This window comes from Aptenodytes patagonicus, chromosome 3 (assembly GCF_965638725.1).
Source record: "Aptenodytes patagonicus chromosome 3, bAptPat1.pri.cur, whole genome shotgun sequence".
NCBI lineage: Eukaryota > Metazoa > Chordata > Aves > Sphenisciformes > Spheniscidae > Aptenodytes > Aptenodytes patagonicus.
Window position 1 is genome coordinate 17443005 of NC_134951.1, and position 26521 is coordinate 17469525.

Here is a 26521-nt window from a genome sequence, read left to right on the forward strand (position 1 = left end):
CCCCGCGGTGCCTGGCCGCCGCCCGGGCCGGCCCTTCCTCCGCCCCCGGGGGGGGGGCTGAGCATCGCCGAGGGGGCGGAGGCGCGGGCGCTGCCCCACTCCTCGGTAGGCGCCGGGCTGCGCAGCCCGAGCTCTGCGAACGGGGCGGCGGGGGGGGGGGGGAAGCTGCCGGGGGGGGATGCTGCCGGCGGGGGCCCCGCCCGCTGCCCCACCTGCGCGAGCTGCCTCTCCCTCCCCGCGGCGCTCGGCTGCCGCCAGCCCGGCGACGGCGGCTCCCGGCGGGGCGGTCGCGGACATGCTCGGTGAGGCGGCCGGGGCAGGGTCGGGGCCGAGCGGGGCGGGGGGAGGCCAGGCCAGGCCAGGCCAGGCCAGGCAGCGGCGGGCGAGCGGCCGCTGAGTCCACGGCGAGGAGGCGCGGGTGGGTGCGAGGGGGTAGAGGCTCCCTCTCGGAGCGGGGAGGGTTGTTGCACGCGATGAGACAACCCCTTAAAAGCCGGTAACAGCTCCAACTCTTGCAGCTTTTCATCTGTTTGCTGTCTGTTAAACTCGCAAAAATAATGCAGAGGCCATTTGTTTTCATTACATACTGACTGCCTTTAGCAAGTCTGAAGGTTTTGGAATAATTAAAGACACTTTTAGGAAACTCTTGTTTCTGGGACTTCCCTGGGTGCTTTATTTAACAAATACTCAAGCGGTGCAGGAGTCTGCAAGGTAGCGATGCTTCCTCCCCTGGTGATGCTTCTTCCTTGGCAGAATAGAGCTGTGGCTTTTAGTCCTTACTAAGTCTTGAGTTTGCCTTACGTTGCCTTAAGTTTGCTTAAGATATTGGGAGTGTTTCGTAGCTCGTATGGAGTAACGTTCTGCATACCCTTCTGAACCAGACATGCTCTGAAGGAAACAAGAGCCTGAACACTTCCAGCACCTGCCTTTGAGTGGCATCTCTGCAAGTGGGAATTTAACCCCCTCGTAGAGAGTACATGGTGCATCCAGTTCTCATTTTCATAGTCTAATCACTATACTATCATACAGCACTTGGGCAATTTCTCCTATTACTGCTGTTTTATTTTCTTCAAAAGGCAGTGCATTTTTTGCTCATGTTTCTGTATATCAAATGTAAATGAAGCCCCACAAGAAATTAAACAGAAGGATGCGCTTGGTTTTCCACGTGATCTGTCCTAAACTGAGAGGGCTTGAGTTGTGGGGGCCAGGCAGGTCTGGTCGTGCACAGAAGCAGAGCTCTTGACATCTCCAAGAACCTTAGATGAAGACCCCTAACGGGTTTAAGTATCTCCAGCAGTAGGTTGAAGCAGCTGATGGAAGACATACTGAATCACAGCCTTGGACTTGGACTGTTACATCTAAATCGTGCTTTAGGTAGCTAACATATAGGTCAAGGTCTTAGACTCTAAATTTATAGACTTTTTAGATTAGCCAGGGATTCACCTTCCTTTGCTTCTCTCTAACATTTTTAGTGATATATAAAAAAGCAACACATGTGGAGGAGGAGAGTCTCTACTGCAAGCTCTCCAGAAAAAGACACTGAGAAGATTTGTAGCTGAAATAACGACTCTATGGGGTTTTTCTGCTTGCTTGTTTTGGTTTATTCTTTTTCCTTTCTAGGCTAATTAAACATTCCGTGTTCATAACTGTGATTATTCTAGTTCTTTTCAATCATGGTGCCCCCTGGGGCACAACAAAGGACTTTCCAGAAGTTATGCAAAAACCTAACATATTGATGCATGTGATGGCATTCATAGAAATAGTGATTATTGTCTAATCTTCCATTTTTTGTTTCTTTAGACTATACATTTTAATAATGGAAACAGAATTAGCTGATGTTCGAGTATGTACATCATATATTTCTACCCACAGACTAGTGGTCTGAAAGGTATAGTAAACCTCATCACCTAGATAAGGCAGTTCTTTCCCATCTCAAACCAAGTGCCGTTTTCACTGGATCCTTGCTGCAGTCTCAAGCCATGGAAATGCTTTGCGTGATTAATTTTAGAAATGTTACATTCTCATAAGCTTCTTAAATTTAGAATTGTGTCAGTTGACGCTAGCGTTAACATATGAGAAATGTTACTTGCTGCAGTGGCATTAGCAGTGTCACTAGCTGTTGGGGATGCTTCTGTATGCGTGGATATTACAGTGAATAAGGTAAAATCCAAGCTGCAGGGGTGTCGGGTTTCTAGATTCTACAATATATGTTATTTCCTTCCTAAGTGTTTTTATTGCAGCAATGTCACTTTTCTGTTTCTTATTTTTTCATATAGAATTATTTGCTTTGGTTACTTTTATTGAAATGGAAAATATTTTGCTACTTAACTTATTGTTTTATTGTTTTAATAGAAAATTATCAAGGAAACTTGATGTTAATGCCTAAGCAATGTCCTATTGAATGTTTTCTATTATCACATTTTCTGGTTTTACTGTGACTTTTAAACCTTTTTTTCCCCCCATTATACATTTTTTTAGGCTGGATGAAGCAGCAGTGAATGTGGAGGAGGGAAGGAGCATGCAGCACCACGTGCCATGGGATATGGAGAGTGTGCGGCATGCGCTGGTGGTAACACAGCTGTGACAGCTCACGTCTCCCCTGCCATTTCCCTGGCTGGTACTGCATGTTGTGCCATGTGATCTCAAAGCTGTCTAATTCCCTCGTGATCACCATGTGTCTTTCTGCTCCCTTTGATCCATCAATGCAATGAACCTTTCCGTGACTTTGCCTCTCTCTGTTCATGAGTACTTCTTCAAACAGTCATTAAGAGCACTGAAATATCCTACTTGAAGTATCTCCCAAGGCAAATTTCTCTAACAGATAACCAAAATTAATTACCTATACAATTATGACATTGATACTAATGGGAAAGCTTATGTTTTACGCTTGCAAAACAGCAACCCGTAGATCTACAGCTGTAGATCTCTATAAAACAATTTATACATCTATTATGTGCATTACCTGTTTAGTCTTCCAGTAATGTGTGGCCTTTTTTTCCCCTCTGTTTAAAAAGAATCTTTAAAAGTCCTGTTTCCTAGTTCCGCGAGTGTTTTATTATCATTGTAGCAACGTATTTAAAATTACAGTCTAAAATATTTCAGTGAAGGAACTCTTAAATAACTTGATAATGGATAATAAAATACTATTTAAATGAAAACATTTTTCTGTGTACTTTTAAGATTAGTGCGCAGACTACTTCTTTATCATAATGCCTTAGCTGTGTATCTATTTCTTAATTATGTTAAAGAATATTGATTACTCGCTCTCTCTGTACTGTGAAGTGCAACAGAACCTTCCTCATGAATTGCATCTATTTACTTTTGTACGCTGAACGTAAAATGTTGTTTCAATGTGAATATACCTGGAAACTTGTACTTTACATAATTATATGCATGTACGTACTGAAGGTGCACTGTCTAGTTATCATTAAAATCAGCAAAGGTAACATTCAGTTTGCTTATAACCACAATGTTTCAGAACACTGCATCACCATGTCTGTCACCAGGTAATGCACACGGCAAATTCTGACACTAGAAAAAGAAAGAAAAAGTAAGCAAAATTATTTGCTCTTGGTTGAAAGCATCCTATATCACACCTATTTGCAGTCAGTACACTTACCTGCTCATCTATACTCATTTGAATGGAAAATCTAAAAGTATATCATTACTAGATGCAACAAAGATTCATTATACACAGGAAGCAAAATGCTTTGTCAAAGCTTCTCCTGCATCATTCAGATCCTGATTTTTTTAACTCTGTAGTAAGTGTAACAGGCAGATTTGGCTGCTCTTAAGTTATCTGGACCGAAATTTTAATAGTTCACATTCTAGTTGATCTTTCCCCTTTGATTTTCTAAGAAAAATGTATGACTGGCCAGGCTCAGATTTATCAACTTTGCCTGAGAAATGAATTTGATTGAAAAGAACAAAAATTAATTTCAAGCAACTTGAAATAAAACACTGTTTCCTGCTGTGCAGCCAGAACCTCTGGGTTCTACCCCTCTTGTTTTGCACTGTGGTCAGTTAAATGCACCTGGAGAATGGACGAGAGGGTCAGGAATCCTGGGGCAGTCTCACTTAAAGAAAGCCACGTAATTCTCCAGTCTGTAAGAATCTGCAGTGTTTTACACCTCTAGGAATTCTTTGTGGGTTCAGTCCTCCTGACCCTGCCTAGTGCCTTTTGAGGTGCCCTGGAGCATCCTGTTGGGCCTTCAGCTGCTTTTCCAGGATGACACTGGTCTTCCGCACGCCTTGCGTCACACCAACCTACCCCCTGCGGATGCCTGGGATTCCTTAGGGCATCCCGAATAGCACAAGACCTCTACGTGCGGACAAGTGAATTCAACTTTAAATGTCTATTAATAGCCAGCGGTGGTCTAAGTAATCAGGCAGTGGAACCTAGAAATGATTGAGCTCACCCCGAAGAAGACACCTCATGGCTACTGCGCTGCGTTGCTCCTCAGGCTTCATTAACTGCATTTACTGGGGATGAGATTGAGCTGCCTGAGCTAGTGCCACTTGAGATGTCCTTGCACGTCCTGCCTGGCCTCCAGCTCATGCTGCAGAAGGGCGTGGGTTTTCCATAGGTCTTGTGTCAGCCCCACTAGGTGTCCTGGATAACATACAGCATTTCAAATGCCACCAGACAACCTACATTCAAGCAAGTGAAGCCTTAGCTCTCTGAAAGGGGAGCTTAAACGTCTAGCACCCACGTAGACACTATATTTAGGTGTGTTAATCTCCCATGAATCTCGGCTATAATGCCCTCTAATATGAACTAGAATAGAGTCCTTTCTAGTCATGATATTGGTATCATCATTGTTGAAATACATCATCCAGTGAATACCATACGTAAGACTTATTTGAAACGGCTTCAGTTTGCATCTTGTACTGGACTTACATATTGTTGTGTTAAGTATTTGGTTTTCATTGTTTCTCGAGGATCCTTGTCGTTGCTCTTGTAACTTAAATTAGTAACGGTCTGACTTTTGCATGTCCGTACTTGTTTAAACGGTGATGCTACGAAGCAATGAAAACGTGTCTTTTTACATTTGCTGGCAAGGTTCTGATCAACCAAATCCTGGATCCACTGTTTTCCATAGATAAGGGACACGGGTTTGCTGTAGGGTGAGAAAATTAACCTCCTCCACCAAGCCTGGAACAGCAACCCCCGCCTTCCCGATGTCACCGTAAGGCTGCCCGGAACGGCTCCACCGCCTGCCGGGCGTTTGGCCGTTACAAGATGGGGTCTCGCCCAGCAAGGAGAGCGGCAGGCTGTGCGGCGCACACGGCCGCCCCCGTTACCCCCCGCCTGCACAAATTTCAACGCCTGGCAGCCTCTTGCACAGGCGCTTTTTGAACGATAGAGATGAACGCCTGGGGAAACGGGTAGCAGCTAAGCTGTTTCGCTAGGAGCAGCGGCGCTGGCAAAGCTTGCTTTCTCACGGATTTGCTTCCTTCCCTGTGAGAAGGAGGGGGCGAGAGCCGCCGCTCACCCGGGCTGCCCCCAGCCCCCGCGTACGAGCGGAGCGCGGCCCGGCCCGGCCCGGCCGCCTAGCCCGCCCGGCCCGGCTGCCCTCCCGCCGGCCGCCGGCGCCCTGCTGCCGCCGGGTGGAAGCAGCCGCGGAGCGGAAGCGAGCCGCCTTCCGCTTCCCCTCCGCCCGGGAAGAGGCGGGCAGGGCCGCGGCCATGCAGGTTTCAAGCCTCAACGAGGTGAAGATCTACAGCCTCAGCGCCGGCAGGAGCCTCCCGGAGGTGAGGGAGCGGCGGCGGGAGTGCCGCCGAGCGGGGCGAGGGGTCGCGCTGCCGGCCCAGCCCGGCCTCTCCCGCAGGCGGGTCGCCGGGCCCCCGGCCCGGGGGGGCCTCTCGCCGGTTCCTGCGGCGGAAGGCTTTAAAGGCGCGTTGTACGCCTTGGGCCTGAGCTCCAGCCCGGGCCAGAGCGGCTCGCCGAGCTGCCCCTTCTCTCTGTGCGCTTGTGTTGAGGGTGGGGATCGTTAGCGAAAAGCAGCGAGAAGTATTTTTTAAACTAAAAAGGCAGTCTGAATGCGTGCACCTCTAACTGCAGGTGTGTTACTCCACAGACCCTTAAAAAACACTACTCTTTTAAGTTTTCTTGACGTGGAATAGTTAAACTTACCAGTGGAAACTTTAAAATAACCAAGAGAAAAAGAATCAATGGCCTAAATTTCTTACACTTTCAAATTGGATAAGCTTTAAGCAATTCTCTTGTTCCTTTATGTGTAACAAGCTCAAGACTGATTTATATATTTTCTTACAGTGGCTTTCAGACAGGAAGAAAAGAGCTTTACAGAAGAAAGATGTGGGTGAGTTTTCCCGTCGCAGGGCCCTCGGTAGTACTCGGCTGCACATATACAACATGCGAGCCCAGAGGGAGACACTTTACTAACTGATACAAGGAAGTTACGCATAGCTCATATTTTAAAAACTACAAAATTAAACCTATAAAGAGTTATGGTTAGAAGGCCATACTTCAATTTCCTACACAGCTTTATATAAATAGAATATTACCAATATTGCTTCAAATTTCAGGCATTAAATATTGGGGTTGTAGGTTGCACAGAAACGTGATGGATGAATTCCATGTATAGCTTAGGGTAAAGTCCAACTATAAACTCCTCTGTGTGTATTATGCTCATGTTAGAGTGCAGGAACATCATAATTTTAGCCTGAACTTGTAATCCAAAATAAAATATGGCTATTTACATACCATAAGAATGTTTGTATAAAAACCTCTACCAACCAAACATGCGTAGAATTAACAGGAGGATGGAATATATTATACAACATCTTAGTTGTGTAAAATGTGTGATAAATATTTGCTATTACATTATATAATAATTTGTTACATAGTTACCCCCTCAGAATAGGCATTTATTTTGCATGGAGGTAGCCTGTATCTCAGCATTAACAGACTGTATTAATCTGCTTATAACATGCGTTAATTATACTTAAAAGATCTTTATATTTTAAAAGATCTTAAAAGATATTCCCTATATTCAACTGACTCAACGTGCTTCCATAAGAAACTGTTACAGTTTTTTGGGCTGATACAATAGTGCTACCTTTAAAAAATTATTTTATTTTCTTTTATTTCTTTATAGATATCCGTAGAAGAATTGAACTTATTCAAGACTTTGAAATGCCCACAGTTAGCACAAAGATTAAGGTATCGAGAGATGGACAGTATATTATGGCAGTTGGTGAGTTAACAAAGTGCCTCTCTGTAGCAGAGGCCAAAAGTGCTAGAAAATCTTGATTGCAGAATGACTTAGTATTTCAGGTAGAATTGATAAGGGTTCATTTTTAAATGTAGCATTGAACAGAGTTTTGGAAGCTTACTCTTAAGATGCGATAGAGTGGCTGTCTTGGTAGTGGTATTGTGAAACACTTCTTTTTAGAATACAGATGTTCTCAGAGTCATAGAATGGTTTGGGTTGGAAGGGACCTTTGAAGATCATCTAGTCCAATCCCCCTGCCACTGGGGGTTTATAATACAATTAAAAACTAAGTTCTTAATTATTTTCATTGTGTGTACATAAATTTGCCTTAAATAACTTCTGAGCATCATTGTTTGAGTATTGTTTCAAAGGATGGAGGATAATGCCACATTTTGTAACTGTCAAAGCAGGATCCAAACTTGAATACTTTAGTAGGCATTAATAGCATAAGGAGACTTGGTCTTTCAGACTTACTGGAAGGTATTCAATTCTGTATGATGTATCTGGTAATCAGAAGAACCTACATACAAGTAGGGTGCTTTCAGGCACCAAAGACAAAAACCAGGCCATAAGGTTATGTTACTAAAAGGCATGTTTTTTCAGTCACAGAGACTTTGGTAAGATCAGAATACTTATGGTTGAAATGCAGTAAAGCCTGTATATGCAAGCCATTATATTTAAAAAAAAAATGCTTTAATGTTATCTTTTTGTTTAATTTTTTTATTAAAGATCAAATTGTTCTTTCAGGAACTTATAAGCCAAGGATCCGCTGTTTTGATACCTATCAGTTATCCCAGAAATTTGAAAGATGCTTAGATTCTGAAGGTTAGTATAAGCTATGGCTGTTAGTACAAGGTATCTTTCATACATAATTCAGGTTGGACTCAAGTAGAAATTTCCCTCCCTGTGCTGAGGGGACAGAATGTACTTTGGGGGAACACAAGAATCTAGAGTAAAACATCACCTAGTCTTTGCCTCTGTATTTTTCCCTTTTCCTCCTCCTTCAAAGTTCTTTCCTCTCTTGGAGCGGTGTGAGGAATGTAAGATTTACCTTGAGCCAGTAAGCGCAGGGCTCAGAGGGTGAATGTGGCTGAAGGCTGCGCTCTGTTTGGGGAACGCTGTGTGGGTACAATGGCTGGGTAGCGGTCAGTTCTCCCTTCTTTCCTCTTCTGTGAAGCAGTAAGGTGGGAGAGCGCACTGTGGTTGCACCGTCATTACTGAAATGAGTTTTTGCTGTTTTCCCATTGGAGTCCAAGCTCAGTAGGTGAGTTATAGGGTAAAGAGAATTCCCTGAGAGTGGTTTTGTTTGGTTGGTTTGGTTGTTTTCTTGGAAGCAAGATACTTAGGGATAGACGGTAGCATGGCCAAGGCCCTAATTACACCTTGTTTGCTACTAATTTGGAGTGAGAACAACTATGGTGAGGAAAGCAAGGAGCCATCTAGACAATGGGGAAGGGAGAATCTGTGGGCAGTTAGACTAGGAGAGGAGGTCAGAGCTGCTGTGGTTCTGAGTTTTAGGGTGCATAGATTTGGGGAACGGTGTGTGGGTTTTTTTATTTTGGTTTGTTTTTTGTTAGAAGACTGATGGCTGAAAACTGGGATACGGAGGTGACCAAAGCAGTGAGGGAATAAGCGTAGAGTGGCAGAAGTCCTAAATCATTGCAGAAGAATGAAACTGGTCTAACTGTGATGTGTGTGAAAGTGATGTGAAAAATAAAAATTGAGAACTACTGAATTAGGTCAGGAAAAGGGGACTAGAGCATGGTAGTGTTTCTTTACCCTGTGCCTCAGGACTACAAGGTGTCACGTAGGGTGAAGGGACAGTGCTATGACATAGTAAGAGGGGAGGTGGTAGGGGTTCAGAGGGGCTGGGGGGAGGAGGGTATGGCAGGAGTGAGAGCCGCTTTAGAAGAGTAGGAGCCATTGTAATAGTAAATGCTTGCTGGTAATTAGAGCTTAAAGTAAATTTTTTTGAACTGGCATCTTACTAGACTGCAAAAGTATGTTTAATTTGAAATGTAGCATAGAGTCACTTCAGGTAATGAGCTACCTCATTTAAATGGAACCAAATTAGCTGAAGCAGCTACTCCCTAATGTACCCAACCCAGCTCATTTAAAACTAGGCAAAGTTCAATACGTTGCAGTGTTCAGCATGGATAGTAGCTTTCAAATTTGTGATTTTTTTTTTTTTGAGCCTTAAAACTTTTTCTGTGGAAGTGCCGACCCCTTAAAAAGATCCTGTGTGCAGGTTTGTGTGTAGCATATCCGAACTCGTGTCATTTTTTATCATCTTTGACGGATTACCAAAGGTCCATGGACCACACACTTACTGAAAACCATTTGATTAGACTTTCCCCGAGCCAATAAAAATACATGGTTGAGCATTGTGTTGAGGAACGTGTCAAGTATACAAGAATGATAAAAAGATTACAAGATTCTTCATATGTTTCTAAAGTTTTAGAAAACTACTTACTATTTTGCAAATAAAGTTACATAATTAAAGATTTTATCACAATGCCTGCATTATGCATTGACACCTGTGGGGAATACTTATATGACTAAAGGTTAGCATGAGTGTAAATGTTTCCAGGATTTATGCCAATGTTTGCAAATAGGTTTGCTTACTTACTTGACTTAAAATTCTCTTGCTCTCTCCTCTAGTGGTTACGTTTGAGATTTTATCAGATGATTACTCAAAGGTATGTTTAATGTTTTCAATGTATAAATGAAAAAATTGTTTAATATGTATATTAATGCATTTTCATATATAGTAAAGGCAGTCAATCAACACAACTTTTGGAACAGAAAAGTTTTTTTAGAAAAGCAAACAGGATAAACATTTTTTGTACTTTCAAAATGTTGTTTGTTTTCTTTGTCTCTTTGTATTATAATTTGCCTTATCACTTTTAAAGTATTTTGTCTGTACTAGAGAAAAACTTCAAATAACGATCTACCCTACAAACAATAATGTGAGAATGGCATTAGTTATTTTTTCTAGGATAACATTCAGTCAAAATCCCTTGTGATGAGTGATACACAGATAAACCATTTTTGAGAGGTGGGATAGCTATAGATAATAGCCTGATTTGCCAGCGCTGTTGTAGCCATGATCATTATAAGCGTATGAATGAGGCAAAAATTGTGGAGGGAAGTAATGTCTTCCCCCCCCCCCACAAAGTGCTGTACCTGGAAGAAACAGTTGAGTTCTTAGGACCATCAGCCCTTTTTCAGGCCCAATACAGTTACCACTTCTAATTCTGTTTAACACCTAGAAAAGTGTTTATGTGCTTGAAAGCTCATCTGTTTTCTCCAGCTGCAGCAATTGGTGTCATAAAAGATGTTACCTCTTTCTGTAAACTTTGCTTTGCTGATTCATCAAGGTGTTACGTTCCAAATTAAATACAAAATTTAAGCATATAATTTTGCTGATTTCATTAGGACAAGCCTTTTTTTTTTTAAGTTAGGTGTTTATTTTAATACTTTTTTTTCTGAGAAGAAACCTTAGCATTTCCTGTACAGGTTTGTTTTAATAAATATTTCTATTTTGTCAGAGACATTATCATCTAGCCTTCTAGCTTTAGTCTTTTCAAAATTTTTCCCCTGTGAGATTTCCAAGAATGTGTGTTAATTCAAGTAGCAGAAGAAGGTGACTGATACAGTACAGTAGCCTCCCACTTGTCTGTCTGTGGGAGAATGTTTCTGGTTGTACAGATGAAACAGTTATTTGGGAGACTGAGGAACACATTGTGTTGCCAAATATGTTTCTGACTGGTTACGAACAGTAAGGCTTGTGTGTGTTTTCAGCTGAAACTGGTACTATATTTCAGAGTGAAGCCCTACTTTCACAACTTAATACAACCTTATTTTCAATTTTCTTTTCCTAAAACTTACCAAATCATTAGAAGGAAAACTAATTTCAGGTAGCTGTCATAATGTTTTGAACATGTTAGAAAGAGGGAACAATATTTGAGAAATTACACTTGAAATGCTTAGAATCATAAAAATATTGATTGGAAGGGGACCTCCAGGCGTCTTCTAATGCTTGAAGAGGACTGTCAAAAACTGCAAACGTGGAGGTTCCACAGATTCACTGAATAAATTGTTGCAATGGTGCACTACCTCGTCATAAGGAATTTTTCCTTCCTGCCCAGGAAAATCTGAAATTTTCACTGTTGCTACTGCAAAAAGTTTGACTCTTGTCACTTTTGTAACTGCACTTCAGTTGCTGGCCGCTGTTAGGTTGTCCTACACGGTGCTCTTTGCCTGACTAAACAAGCTAAGATTCTTCCAACCTTTCTTGGTACGTTTTGTGTTCTGCCCCTTGTCTGTCTTGGTAGCCCTCTTGATGCTCCCAACATCCCTCTTGAATTGGGTGGCCCAACAGTAGAGACACTGCCTCATGCTTTAGTAGTGCAGGGAAAATAGCTTCTTGTCTGTCTGTTCCCACTGTCCTCGTAAGATCGCCTTTTGAGGCTTATTTGCATTTTCACAGTGCAATGCTGTTGGCTTGCATTCATACTGGTATCCATAAGGCCAGTAACACTTCTGTGCTCTCCTAAGTTTTAGACTGAAAAGTTTTAGACTTGGACTAAGTTTCAGACTTAGGAGAGAGTGGTATCTTTTTTTCCACAGCCTTTTGCAAAAAGACGCGTATTTCCGCTTAGTATTTTTGCCACACACTGGTCGCTATGCTTTTGCTACCCTGAGATTGTAGTGACCGAAATTAATTTAGCATGAAGGAAAGACAAACATAGAATCATAGAATCATTGAGGTTGGAAAAGACCTCTAAGATCATCGAGTCCAACCGTCGACCCAACACCACTGTGCCCACTAAACCATGTCCCTAAGCGCCTCATCTACTCGTCTTTTAAATACCTCCAGGGATGGTGACTCCACCACTTCCCTGGGCAGCCTCTTCCAATGTTTCACCACTCTTTCAGTAAAGACATTTTTCCTTACATCCAATCCAAACCTCCCCTGGCGCAACTTGAGGCCGTTTCCTCTCGTCCTATCGCTTGTTACTTGGGAGAAGAGACTGACACCCACCTCACTACAACCTCCTTTCAGGTAGTTGTAGAGAGCGATGAGGTCTCCCCTCAGCCTCCTTTTCTCCAGGCTAAACAACCCCAGTTCCCTCAGCCGCTCCTCAGAAGACTTGTTCTCCAGACCCCTCACCAACTCACTGTAAATCACGAGGCTGTATCCACTGCTAATGAAAGAGGACACAAATATCTTCAAGTCCAATGTTGTAGAAATTTATCTTAAAATAGAAAATTATTAGAGGTAAGGCAATCATTACCAGAATATTTGGTTGCATTTGGCAACTACCAAAAACTTTTTACAATCTTTTTGGAGGTCGGGTGGGTGAGAAGAAAATTCACTTTTCTCATTGAAAGCAAACTGCATCTTCTCTCTTCCTAGTAACAGGTTTTTGATGGCTTACTGGTAGTGAAGTAAGAGAACGTGATAGTGATATTTTCAAATGAAATACAGTTTATTTTTTTGTTCTTCTCATAGTTTATTTAGCTTCTGTACTGCATGAAGATGCAGACATTTCTTCTTTAGCAATGATGATAGAGAAAAGATTTGATCTGGGCATTGTTTCAAATAAATAAGTAAAGAGCTTTGCTTGTTGTAAACCTCCAGTTGAAAGCATAAAGGCATTAGGCACACAAAGGATTGATTGGGATGTATATGAAAAACATCATTGTATAACATCAACTGTGCAGCTGCATCTGTAATCTCGTATGAAATGGTAGCTACGCTTCCGAAAGATGATACTCCACTTGGTCTTGGACCAAGATGAGCGAGTCCATGAATAAAAGTTGAAACACTAGGGTTTCTGATACCAGAAAAAGCATAAGTAAGGAGGGACTTAATGATAAATAGAGGCACGAAGTACTAGCCCAGGTTAGTATTTTCTCCATGCCTTGTACGGGAAGAATATACAGATACATAAATAAAGATGAACGATTCAAAATAACTTTTGTACCTCGCCTTTCCTGATCTTCTCATCCTTATTTGCATTGCTAACAATGTAGTCCAGCAGCAGGAAATTTAAAATCTTCATTATCTACTACTTTTAGAAGATGCATGGACTATACATATTATAAACTAAACTAACACTTTTCTAATGTAAGCTAAATAGGGGTGAGGCTCAGAGTCAAGAGTTAGCCTGTGATTATCCATATAATTTAATTGTTTGCATGCATCGTGGCATGAGTTTGGGCCAGGCCAACTCTATCACACAGTGCCTGGGCACGGTTTGAGGTACAGCATGAGTGTAACGGATTGTGTGGATGATACTGTCTCTGTTGGAGTGGGAAGAATTCCTTCACATGGATATGAGTTGTACCATGTTAACTTGCCATCAGGACTATAGGGGCAGGTTCTGGCTTATTTTATTTACCAGTATAGATCTAGCCTCCTAGTAATGCCTCCCTGTGGGCTCTTCCAGGACTGAGATGTTTGTCTAAGTTTCAGAAAGAAACAATGTGCTTACTCAGTTGGCAAACAACAAAAAAAATGCACAAAGGTCATTGGTGTCATTTATTGGAACGCTGCCGTGCATCAGGATGTATAGTACACGTGCTTAGTGCCTATGAACATATTGGTGTCTGCGTGGCATTGTACCTGGAAGAAATTATTATTAACTCTGGTGTCTGAAAGAAGTACAGATGTTAATTTTGGTGCAGCGTAACACCGAGATGACTATACTGCTTCTGGTTGCAGAGTCACTTTCAGGATATCGCGTACACTCTTGTGAATATTCATTTAATCTTTATTAATAAAGCGCTTTGCTGTGGCTAGTGAGAATGATGAGGCACTAGTAGAGTCTATCATTTTAGTAGAAATGGTTTAAATGGGTTGTGATAAACCTGTGTGAGCTTGAAAAAAATCAATGGAGTTTGTGCCGTAAGACAAGTTGAGGAGGTTGTTGTCTGCTTCTGTATGTTTCAGTTCTTTCTATTTTATTTTCAGATTGTCTTCTTGCAGTGTGACAGATTTGTGGAGTTTCATTCGCAACACGGCCATTACTACAGGACAAGAATACCAAAATTTGGTAGAGATTTCTCTTATCACTATCCATCGTGTGACCTGTATTTTGTAGGAGCAAGGTATTGATTAAGTGGATTATTTTGTTTCACTTTTGTTAGCAATGTTTTCCAAGAATAAAATTAATATTAAAATACCAGAAAAGTTAAAAATTAGAAGAAGTGGAAATTCCTTCCAAATTAATAATGGAGACAGTTTGTGAAGAGTGGAAAATGCAGGAAGACTAAGATTCATTCAGTTTCCTGTACTAAGACTTTTTTTCTTTGATTCTTAAGCCAGGTGCATCATGTATTTGCAAATTTGTTATAAAAATTGCAATTCAGTGTACTGTTTTAAAAAGTGATTAGCATCTAAGTAAGGAATATTAAATAACTTTTTCTGTCCTGGTTGGTGTTTTGTTGCTGTTGAAGTGTGAGTCAAATCACATAAAATAATTGAGTTTGTGAGAAGACATAGTAAAAATAAAATGAGGTCTTCGGGGTTTCAAACAAAATAAGTAGCAATTCAAGACGTAACGTAAGTCATAGGAAATTAAAAGATATTAAGAAAGGAATTAATGCCTCTTCCCTGGAAAAAGAGTAATTGGTAGGATATTGCAGTGTAATAAATATCTTTGGTGAACGTGCATATTTTTCTCTGTATTTTTAATGCTGAAGGACAGATATGTTTTAGAATGTGAAGTCTGAAAATTGTGTATTTGGTAAAATTAGGCTGTCAGCAAGAATCTTTATAACTCCTCCTAACTTAGTATTCTAAGAGAAAGGAGTAATTTTGGATTTTTCTTTGTAGTTCTGAAGTATACAGGCTAAATCTGGAACAAGGAAGGTTTCTCAACTCCCTGCAAACTGACGCTTCGTAAGTTATCTGTAATGCATGACGTCTGTCTGCCTTCTTGCCACCAGGTGGAAGCAAACTACTAGCATGCTCACCATCGGTACTGTATCTGAATACTGCCCAAACGCGTTGTAGCGTTGAAAAGGAACATATGCCGAGTCTGAGCCTCATTTTATGTTCTGTAATTCTTTGTTCTAGTTTTTGTGTTTTAATTGAGTTTTCTTTCGTGGATATTTTAAAATTGCTTAATATAAACTATTATCTATATAAATATAGATAAAGTGGCTAGTTGGTGGGCAACAGCTGCTGCTCAGTGGGTAGGATAGTTTAATGGACGAAGGAATATTTGGACAGGCATTATTACAGAAACTGAGCAGTAGCAAAAAAGACCCCAGGAAAATCCTGGAGCAGGAATGCTAAGGGTCTTGTGTAAAATCTGAATTAGGGAGATGAGACTTAAGTTGTGAGAAGGTTGTGAGGGTAGGGGAATTGGATGCATTCTAGAACTAGAGGTGGAGGGCTTTGAATGGAAGAAGCTGGAACGTGCCAGGATGAGTGGTGTAAAGAGCAGTATTTGTACTTTGGAAGAATTGTTGGAGAAATACAGGGCTCCTGGGTGCCCTGTTGAGAAACAGGATACTTGGGGGAGGGAAAGGAAGACAGGCCATTCATCAGAATACGTTGGAGATGTAAGCTTCAGAACATAAGTAATCAGGAACACCTTTTGACATAACTGAGTTGTTGAAGAATATAGTGGAGCAGAGCGATAAGGAAAGGCTTGGTGGTAGGTGGTGGGTATAGGCAGAGAAACACGGAATCATTCAGATTGGAAAGAACCTCAGAGCCCAGCCTCCGGCTCAAGGCATGGTCTCACTGAATTCAGATGAATTTTCCCAGGGGGCCTTGAAAACCCCAAGGATGGAAATTCCACAGCCTCTGTGGGCAACCTGTTCCAGTGCTTAATTATCTGCATGGCATAAAAATATTATTCTTGCATCTAGTTGGAACCTTACCTGTTTCAGGTAATCAGCACTGTCTCTGATGGCTCCAAATTCTTTGTAAGCTCCTGTTAAGTATGGGAAGCTGCTATTAGGTGGCCATCTGTCCCTCCCTCCACCTTTTGCTTTTCCAGGCTGAGCAATAGTGTACGTGATTACAGAAATATTTATAGTTGTTCATGTGCTAAATTATTCTGAGGTCATTAAACTTGCTCCTTTTTCTATTTTAGAGAGAGTAATGTCTGTGACATTAATCCTGTACACTTCTTGTTTGCTATGGGGACAGCTGAGGTAAATGTTTGCATTCCTTTTATAAAATGGGCAGTAGTGTTTGTTTCTTTTTTATATTAGTTTGCATGAGGATAAGAAGAAATCATGACAGGAACCTAATTAATTAATTTGATCTCATTTGCTATGTTAAGTATAGAACTGTTAAACAAGATGACTTTTTAGAGCATAGCGCAGATATAATTTCTGAGCTACCTTGGTTGCTGAGATGCTTGGGATTTTGCAGATGGGAGAGAAAATAATATTATGTTGCTTTACAGTATAGCCATCTGGAGAAATTAGCTAGTATGTGTACCCTATTAATCTTCAGAAATTTAGTGTTAATGATTTTCATTCAGATCACACTTCTAAAAAATATAAATGAAATGTGTGGAGCTTGTATGCCATTATTAGAACAACTCATGTCAACCTAGGAAATTTGATTAATTACTAACAGATGAATTAATTCATAATTTTATTTAAACATTTTCAGAATACCAGACATGTTGCATAAGCTTGAAACATATTTTCTAAACTTTTTAGGGTAAAGTGGAATGCTGGGATCCTAGAACTAGAAATCGAGTTGGGCTGTTGGACTGTGCTTTAAGCAGTGTGACAGCAGACACAGAGTGAGTAAAGGCTACCTTTTCAAAGTGTGTTCTTTTGGTTTTTTTCAGAAGTTTTGCTTTTAGAAACAAATCCCACTTTGCATTAAAGTGGCCTGCCCATGGTCTTCTCTTCTCATTGCTAATGTGAATAAAGGGTTTTCTTAGTCATAGAGGAGTCTCTTAGTTATTGGTCTGAGTAGTAGTGGCTAATTTTGTATACTACCACAAGTTGTGAATGTAAGCAATACAGCTTTTTGAAGTAGTATTTGAGTGATATCTGTAAATTAATTTACATTAATTATCTTAGCTATTTTTAACATTGAAAAAATTATTTGCAGCCTTTATTGAAAGAATGTCTGACTATAAGCATTGTGCTTTGCAGGATAGATGGTTTACCATCCATTTCAGCACTGAAATTTGATGGGGCTTTGAATATGGCTGTTGGAACATCTACTGGGCAGGTAGACTTAACTTAATCTACAGTAGTTCTTAGGAGATCCTGTTCTTGCAATTGCCAGTCCAGGTCCATCATACATAGAGTGCACTTATTGTAATGTAAATATATATTAATAGAAGTATTTATAAGAGCATAAATTACATGTATAGAGTAGTAATAATAATTCTTAAACTGCAAATTAATTTTGTCAAATGGTCTTGCTCTTCAGAATACTGTAGGGACCACTTAAAATCATCACAACCTACATACGATATAACTTCAAATTCTGCAGTTTTCTTATGACTTAAGGGGCAAGTATGTGGGGAAGTTGCTGCTTTTTGAGACTCTGTCAGTACCATCTCAATGCAACATATATGCTGTCCCTTATCTTGATGGTGGCTAACGAAGCAGAAGTGATTGTCTTTCAACTATTGTTTTTACTGTCTTATCTTTCTATGAGGGATCATTTAGATTCATTTATTCGTTGTTACCGTCATATTTGTAAAGTGGAGTATGGGGATTTTTTTTCTGCCTTCATCAGTATTTTGGTGGATTTCCAAAACTGTAGCTTGTTCAAGAGCAGATACGTATGTAAGAGTTGTATTTGTGATCATGTTAGTATACATGTCAGGCAAGTTTTATTGGAGATTATATTTTTTTATTAAACAAACCGATAATATTTTTTTCCCAAAAATTATTAACATACACACTTTGCGTGTGAAAGATTTAAGGTCCTTCTCAAGTTCCATAGGAAACTTCGGAGATAAAAATGCAGGTTTCTGGAAGACAGGGCCTGTACTCTCTACTTTCCTTAAAATAAAAAATTACATTCTGTGGTGTTTCACTGAGTGAAAGTGATACTCACTGAACGTGGGAGGGAGTCTGAAAATTTAAATCTTGTAAGAACAGCACAAGAATCTGAAAGTGAATTATTAGTAATTAAGAAACACTAAGAGCCTTGAAAACGGTTCATTTTTTCAATAGAAATTAAAAAGACCTTAGAAAGATGGTGAGTTCGTAAATTTGCTCTGAGAATGCTTCAGTCTAGAAAAATTGAGGTTAAAATATATTGTCAGAATAAACTGGGCTCACTTAATAATCTGTTTTCAGAATTTAAAATTACTTCTTTTACGTAAATCCTGTCCACGTATTTAAGTAAAAAATCTTAAGTTTAGTTAAATCTTTAGTGAAGATCTGGTGTGAGTGACTTCCTCTTGATCTTACAATATTGTAAGTTCAATCTGTCTCTTATTCTTCAAGGTTTTATTATATGATCTCCGGTCTAGTAATCCATTAATAGTCAAAGATCACCACTATGGCCTGCCTATTAAGTCAATTCAGTTTCAGCGTCAGTTGGATTTAATTATCTCTGCAGATTCTCGAATCATAAAAATGTGGAACAAAGATACGGTAAGTGTTTTTATGTTGCTGCATTCAGATTTTTTTTATTTTTATTTTTTGTTTTTCCATGCAGCTTGAATAATAAAGCTGAAATTCAGTGTAGGAAGTTGGGTCTTTAATGTGTCCTAATTTACATAGCATTTTGTCCTGTCTGACTAAATAAACCAACATCTGGGAAGGTATTCAGCAGCCTGTCAGGTATAAAGGTATAGTCTTAGGTATTTTTTTAGCTGTTTGTACGTGTCTGCCTAAGATGCTTCTTTCAGTAGAAGGATTTAAACATAAAAAGTAGTATCCTAGCCGTTGCCCTGGTTTGTGTATTTCTCGCAGTGTGTTTGAACACATCCAGTTATGTGCCTTCATCAGAGGAAACATGGTCATTCCAATTCCCTGCTCAAAGAAGGGCTAACTTCAAAGGTAGATCAGTTAGTTTATGACCTATTAAAATCAGGTACTGCTTATTTTCACAGAAACTTATTTGGATATTGAAACAGATACTATGTCTAGATCCAAATAACAATGTGTACTGTGCTGTATTAACGACTTGTGTTGCAACAGGCAGCATCTCTATCCCTGCCTTTTGCACCTCTAAGTGAAGTTGAAATCTCTAAGTTTCTTAAGACTTTCTTTCATTATATGATGCTGTTCTTTTTCTTATCTTTCTGTCAATGCAGCTTGCACAAAATATGCTACCCCATAGATTCATAGTAATACTACTATGGTAGTAGCTTGGTTCCGTTTGAGGGGCTATCTTCATTCATTGTATTCCTTCTAAAAAACATGCTCCATCTATGCTTTTCTAGTTTTATAATGAAACATATCAAGAGCAGTTACAGTAGTTTAGAGGCACTTTTCTCTGACTATTTCAGGCAGTCATTTCTCTATTGTTGTGCTGCTTCATGAACTTTCAACAGCCTCTTTTATTTTTTCTGTGATCGCAAGCAGTTTTTTGTAAGCTCCTCTGCAGTTACTTTTTATTGTTTAAAAGAGCAAATAATTTATTGGTTATTATTTAAAACATCTGCAGTGGCTTCTCTCCATTTTTCCTAGATATATATGTATTTCCCTCATTGAGAATGAAACACTGTAGGGTTTGTCAGGTGGCCTCTGCAGTGGGAAAAGGGAGGGTTTCTTACTGCTGGAAGGCAAAGATAGCTTTGGACTCTTTCCTAGAGTATGTTCCAGCTGGCTCCACCTCTCCCAGATGTTGGTTCCTGACTATCTCTGGCTGGGAACCAACTGCAGAGGCAGACTGCGGGGTGGAGAGCATATGGCTTTGATACCAGAATAGCCCCATGCTGAGACGTGCCTTGGGGTGGGGAGCATGAGGCTTTTGTCTGCTAAGACCGGGGTGGGGGAGGACTCTTATTAATCATCGGGGAGAGACCAGAGGTGGGTGGGGTAACAGCATGTAACTGGGAGGGAAAGGAAGGGCCCAGAAAGGTAGGTGGGATTGCTGCAGGGAAAGAAAAAAGAGGAATAGGATCAAAATTTGCTCTGTTCCTGTCCCTCATTTAGAACCGTGTAGGCATGTACTCTCATGCTTCAGATTCTGTGGCCCAGTTCTTAGAGACTCTTCCTTTACTGGCTGTCTTGTGTGTTGACTTATAAGAGCACCTGTATTTTGTCTGGGTTTTTCAGACTGTTCCAGTTCTTACTCTTTTTTTGAGAATGTTGTTTCCTGCTTTTACCTTTTTCTTAAATAACCTTTATAATTTCAGTTCTGATCTAAGCTAGATACCACTGGATGCTTTTACTACTTTTATTTTATATTTAGGCCTCTTTTAATACTGAGTTTATAAATTATAGATAAAGTGCTGAGCTATATTCATTTTATGTAGACTTGAGCGGGGTGGAGGAACTAAGCTCCAGAATCAAATGCCACTCCCGATCCATCATTTCAGCTAATGATACTTACCAAAATAAAATGATTTAAAACTACCACATTCAGACTTGAACAAAAGGAAGGTTACGCTGGCGATGTGCCAGGAACTTATGGACCTCATCTCCCCCTTTTGCATAAAATAAAATAAAGCAGACCTGACACACATATTTTCAACACAGAAGTGTGAGCTGAGAAATTAGAAGTGCCACAGTTAGAAGACATTGCTGTGTCTTCAATAACCAGTAGGCTACACTTCCTTACAAGAGATTGGATCAGAGACAAAATACAATACTGAGTTCCTTGTGTTATGTTCAGATACTTTAATAACATTTTATTGTTCTGCAAAATCTGTTCCATCTTTATTCCATCATATTTCTTTGCTCCTATAATGGCTATTTTTAGTTTAGATTTACTAAATTTAATAATATTGTTTGGAGTTCTTTATAATATATTTTCTTCCTACATTTTCAGGGGAAGATATTTACTTCGATGGAGCCAGAATATGATATCAATGATGTCTGCCTGTATCCAAATTCAGGTATGTTAGATATATTAATGTCTTAGTAAGTTCAAAAGGGAAAGCTTGTGTTAACCCAAGCTGTGGTCTTTTTTTCTGTTTAAGCGATACAAATTAGGTTCACTTTCCTCCTTATGACAGAGCTAGGAAAAAATGGTTACTTGTCCGTTCGTGTCATTGTTTCCTCTGCATCTGTATTAAATCGGAGCCTCTTTGCAGTTAGGAGCTGCTGTGCTGTCTATTGAGTGATTGACCTCTTTTGCCCTTTCAAATATCTGAAGTGTTTCATTTCATAAGAATAGGAATTTTGGCTTTTTGTCTTGGCTAAGTCCCAGATGAATTAGGGCTTGCTTTCTAGAGCTGGGAAAAATCTCTTTACAGCAAGTTTACAAATTTTTACAAGTGTTTACAACTATTTGATCTTTCCTTGTTTTAGATATAGCACTTATTGTGCCCTCCCTGAGATTGAATACTTTGGTTTTAAGTGTAGATTCCTAAGTGCACAGATTTGCATGCTTTTTGTGACTGTTTTCAGATTTGCTGTGTCTCATAACATTATGTTTAGAGGGTAAAACTGAGGGTCACTTTTAACCAAAGTTTCCAGATCCTACCTTAGGAGTAAAAATATTTTACAAAATGGTGCTTGTATGTGCACATGTGCTTTGGTTGTACCTCAGATTGCAACTGGCCTTAATTTTTCCTGCTTGATCTGAGTTGCTTAGTTCTTAACTAGTATGTGACACCTACTTCCTTTTTAGAAAGCAGTACTGAAAAAGATTAAATAAAAATTAGGGCCACTAGGATGACACAGGACAAAATTCTTGATCCAGAGAATATCTATGTTGCAAACTCTGCTATTATCTTCATTTTAGAAAGGTAGCAGTGAAGACAGAGCGACTTGGACTTTGATTCATATTAGCAGCTCAAATTCAAGATTGTAGATAAGTGAGTTTGAGATTTCTAGCGAGTTAAAACTTATCTTGTCTTTTCTGCCAACTTCAGTTAAGAATGTGTCCTTTTTTTTTTTTTTTTTTTTTTTTTGGTAAGATGAGCACTTAAATACTGATCCCTACTGAGATGGTGAGCATTTTTGACCTCATGCAGCAGCAAAGCTGTAATGGTCTGCAGGACCTTGCTGATGAAAATACTCACTCGCTTCCATGCTGCTCAGGTTTAGCCCCCTCTGAAACAGACTGGTGTTTCACTACTTAGGAATTCGGCTAGGTTTTTCTGAGCTCTCAAAAAGGCATCAATACCATTTTTGTCTTCCTTATATTTGTTTTTCCCAGATCAAAGTGCCAGAAATAATGTAAGCAAAGAATTGAAGCCTGCCAAAACAGGGACTTTATGGCACGGCACTGAGGGTACATCTCGTGTGCTCTGGTTGTATGTATGAGTTCCTTTTGGGATATTTGAGAATAACTGTGCGGTAGAAGTATGGACTGTGCAACATGGAAGTAGACAAACCTGGTCTTCTCTCATCCGTAGTGGCTACAGAGAGAGGTCATTGGAGCGAATTATCTTTAGCATTTCATCCAGGTTTCACCTTTGATGAGCTTATTGATTTTATCCGAAAGAGAACCCAGGAGTGAATTAACATCCATGCAGCATTGATAATGAAGGGCTCATGACAGGGAGTGAAACAGAAGTAAGTTATTTGACAATGTAGAATCTTAGTGTAATTTAGGTTGGAAGGGACCTCTGGGGGTTGTGTATTTCTTGCTCAAAGCAGGGCTGAACTTGAAGTTAGATCCAACTTCAAAGTCTGATCAGGTTGCTCAGGTCATAACCAGTTAAATTTGAATATCTACAAGGATGGACGTTACTCACCTGGACACTCTATAGCCTCTGTGGTACATAGACAAGCCTCAAATGCTTTTTCAGAAATTACTTTCATGAGACTCTGCAGGAAGAATTTTGTAGCACAAAGAACTGAATGCACACACCTCCCTAATGTTGCTTATTGGACATTACTTTCTCATGTGTCTGTGATCTAGATTGTGCATTCCAGTCTTGTGTCCCGCGTCTCCTCCTTAAGTCAGTTCCACTTTTCTTATTGTTCTTTCTTCGACCATGTCTGTTAGGGGAGCAGGTTGATGTCTTTTGGTAAGAACTGTTGTGGGATGAAAACTAGGTTATATTTTATAATCATAGGGAAGACAGAGGGGAAAAACTAGAACATGTTGCAGTGAAAATTAAGAGACTTAAGGTAAGAGGTGGTGCATTGCATGTTTGTCATAAATACTGTTGCTGCAGAATTTAAGATGCCTAGCACCACCTCATGCTCATTCAGAATTTCAAGAATAATTATGTTTGAACATCGGAAAATAAGGAAATACTTTCAGTGACAGGAACTTGCAGTTGTGGAGAGCTGGAAATACAATATAATTTAAGTACCAGTATGACTGTGGCTCAGTGCTCTCACTGGTGCCTCAGCATTCTCGGAGCACCCCTGGATGTTCGTGAAGCCAGCATGGCACAGGAAGCCCAAGAGATACTTGCCTAGCTTGTGCTGTAACAGTTCGTGTGACACTGCTGCTCAGAAAGCCCATATCCTAATCTCACCCTTATGCTCTTACATTCGCTTAAAACAGCTTTGCAGTTCATCATTACATGGAAGGAAACGCTTTCATATTTTATTTCACTGATGTGGGTCAAAATTCAGAATTTGTTTCATACACTTACATGTTTTGTTTCAAATTGAAGAGAACAATATCAGAAATGTCATGAACCAGAAGTCATTGAATCTACATTTAGAATGCTTTTCTTTGGGGAAAATTGTTGTCTAGTATGTCTGGATATTTTACTTTTCCATTTTATATTTATAACTTTATTACAATAGTTGTAATAAATTTTGTTTTAAAACCACAGAAGGTAGCTGATACTTTGTATTAGTTGCAGCCTAGTTTTACATCAAAGTGTCTGCTGCATGTGCAGTAATGAAATAATTTTGACACTGCATTGTCACAATTGTAAAAAAAATAAATTGGAAAAGTGGCATAAAAATAACATAAAACAGTATGAAATATTTATACTGGTGGATCAGTATAATGTGAATTATTCTTTTTCAATAGTTTTGTGGGAAGTTTTTTGTAGTTTGGTTTTTTTAATTAAATTATTTTACCAACCACTTCAGTACTACTACCTTCCATGGGAAGTAAACCCTTGTGTATCTTTGACCAAACTACACGATGACAAACTTTAGTGGATATCTTAAACTAGTTATGAATCTCTTTTCTCTGATCACACGTGCACAGAATGGGGCTAGGGGAAAAAAGGTTTAGCACTTACTGAGTAGCCTTGACTCAGCTTCCGTTAAGTTGTACAATATAAATGAAGCTTAACACCATCTTTGGTGTATAGAAAATTGTGCCTAATTTGTTTCGATTATTGTAAAATACGTTTTTAAAAGTAAAAATATTTGCTTTTTCTAAAACTGCTTCTCCCATTTACTACTGCTTCATACTCGTGTTTTCATTCCTTTAAATTGATGATACTGTATTGTAGACCACTTTCCAAAGATGGTCGTATTAAAACCTTTTCTCTGAAAAAAGAGTTCTCATTTATTTCCCTTTTAAAATGATCAGACTAGGCTGCTGTGTAGTTTGTTAGGGTGTGGTCTCTCTTCCCATAAAAACTGGTTAAAACTAACAAGCTGAAACAATGAAAATGCGTGGAGTAGACTTCTCCTTTCATAGAGTTGTTCCTTTTTTTTAATTCTTTTATTTCCCCTGTAGTATACGCCCATGTACTGTTCCAAAGTCTATTTTTCCCTCCTTTAATTATTGGTGGAAGACTCTCAAAGAGGAGGTTTTCCCTTTACTGTCATTTTTGAAGCACCTGCAGAATTAATGTCTATCCTTTTATCTCTAGTGATTCATATTCAGTCAATGGAGAAATGCTTTGTCTCCTGAAATAGTAGCGAGCATGCTGATATGTTAAGGGAGCATGTAATCTATATACTATAGTATATACATATAGTACATTGTATGTTTACTATAAATTCTTGCTTTTTCCTTAAATTGCCTGCGAACCTTTCCAGGTATGGTTTTTGGCCTCAGTTTGCTGACTAAGCTTTCACAAATTCCTTGCTCTGCCAGGAAAGCAAGCCCCTTTTTTTCTGACACTGTAAGTCCAGCTGCATTGTGTATTTTTAATGAAAGGATTAGGTAGGAAGGATTACTCCACCCATGTTAATTGCGTTCCTCTAGTTGGGTGTAAATTATATTTCTACCCTCTGGGTGTGTAGTAATTGACATAATTATTCGTAGTCTCAGTGGCATATGTTACAGTACTTCTGGATCAGAATGTTATCTAACTTGATTGCTCTTTTCTTCTTATTTCATGTCTTGTATTACCTGGTGATCAGCTACGTTGCGAAGACAAAATTGAGATAAATGTAAAAGTATATGCCAAATGTCCTTATTACTCTCTTATGTAGAAGGAAATTGAGAGTATTCCTCATGTTGAACTTAAATGAAGTCTTGTGGCAGTTGGAGATTGTTCCATGGATTTTAATATTTCTACAGTAGTCTTTTATATTCAGAGTATTTGCAACCCTTATTCACGGTGTTTCTCAGGTATATTCATAGGTATTTCAAATTTTACATTTGCCCCGGTTGGCTAATATCACTAATATTATTGCATTTGAAGCCACAATATCCTGTCTCTCATTTTGTGTTGACAAGCTACTGTTGTGCTGATTTCCCAACATGAAATACGAATAAAGGTGTAAGCCATGTTATGATTTATGACTTTGTTTAGACTATAGGTGTGTGTTTAAAAACAAAGCAAAACAAAAAACCAAAACCCCCTTGTATTGATAATACAAGTTTATGCCCAAGGTAGGTTTTAAGTGCAATACTAACCGGATTTGTTCTAAACAGTATTATGGGATGAACTATTTAAATTTGTTACGAAAATTGGCAGCCTGCAGTTGTCAGGACTTGGTGTTGCTTGAAGTGGTGCTGAACAGTTGTTAAGATAGAGGACGAAAGGGGATGAATATGTAGGAAATGAAGCTTCGTTAATTGTGCTGCTATCAGACCTTTCTTTCCTTAGCATTTGACGCAACAATTCATTATGTGTCCCAATTAGCTGTTCCGTTGCAGGCCAAGAATATGTACTGTATGAGCTACAGGTTATCTGCTTTCACCCCTCCTCCCCTAACCCACGAAGGGTTCTTTCCCTACAAATACTCAGGTTACCATTCTAATTTTTTTTTTTTCTGGTGCCAGCAAATTTTCCATTTTTTTCCGTTTCTTTTCCTGGAAAGATATT

The 26521-nt window shown here is 39.6% G+C and overlaps 1 protein-coding gene and 1 long non-coding RNA gene across 2 annotated transcripts in view; both read left to right on the forward strand.

Annotated features, from left to right (window-relative positions):
• The first annotated feature begins 233 nt into the window (after window positions 1-233).
• LOC143157782 (uncharacterized) lies at window positions 234-3452 on the forward strand. The gene is made up of 3 exons (XR_012994846.1): window positions 234-302; window positions 1801-1888; window positions 2479-3452. It is a non-coding gene; the product is annotated as an uncharacterized LOC143157782 (long non-coding RNA).
• A 2208-nt stretch (window positions 3453-5660) lies between these two features.
• Window positions 5661-26521, forward strand: part of NOL10 (nucleolar protein 10) — a 54868-nt gene continuing 34007 nt past the window's right edge. The window contains exons 1-12 of the mRNA XM_076332782.1: window positions 5661-5754; window positions 6278-6323; window positions 7122-7220; window positions 7986-8063; window positions 9900-9937; window positions 14221-14357; window positions 15085-15150; window positions 16358-16418; window positions 16938-17023; window positions 17385-17463; window positions 18699-18848; window positions 21196-21262. Coding sequence (XP_076188897.1) covers window positions 5689-5754; window positions 6278-6323; window positions 7122-7220; window positions 7986-8063; window positions 9900-9937; window positions 14221-14357; window positions 15085-15150; window positions 16358-16418; window positions 16938-17023; window positions 17385-17463; window positions 18699-18848; window positions 21196-21262 — 973 coding nt within the window. The 5' untranslated portion in view covers window positions 5661-5688. The remainder of the gene's footprint in view (window positions 5755-6277; window positions 6324-7121; window positions 7221-7985; window positions 8064-9899; window positions 9938-14220; window positions 14358-15084; window positions 15151-16357; window positions 16419-16937; window positions 17024-17384; window positions 17464-18698; window positions 18849-21195; window positions 21263-26521) is intronic.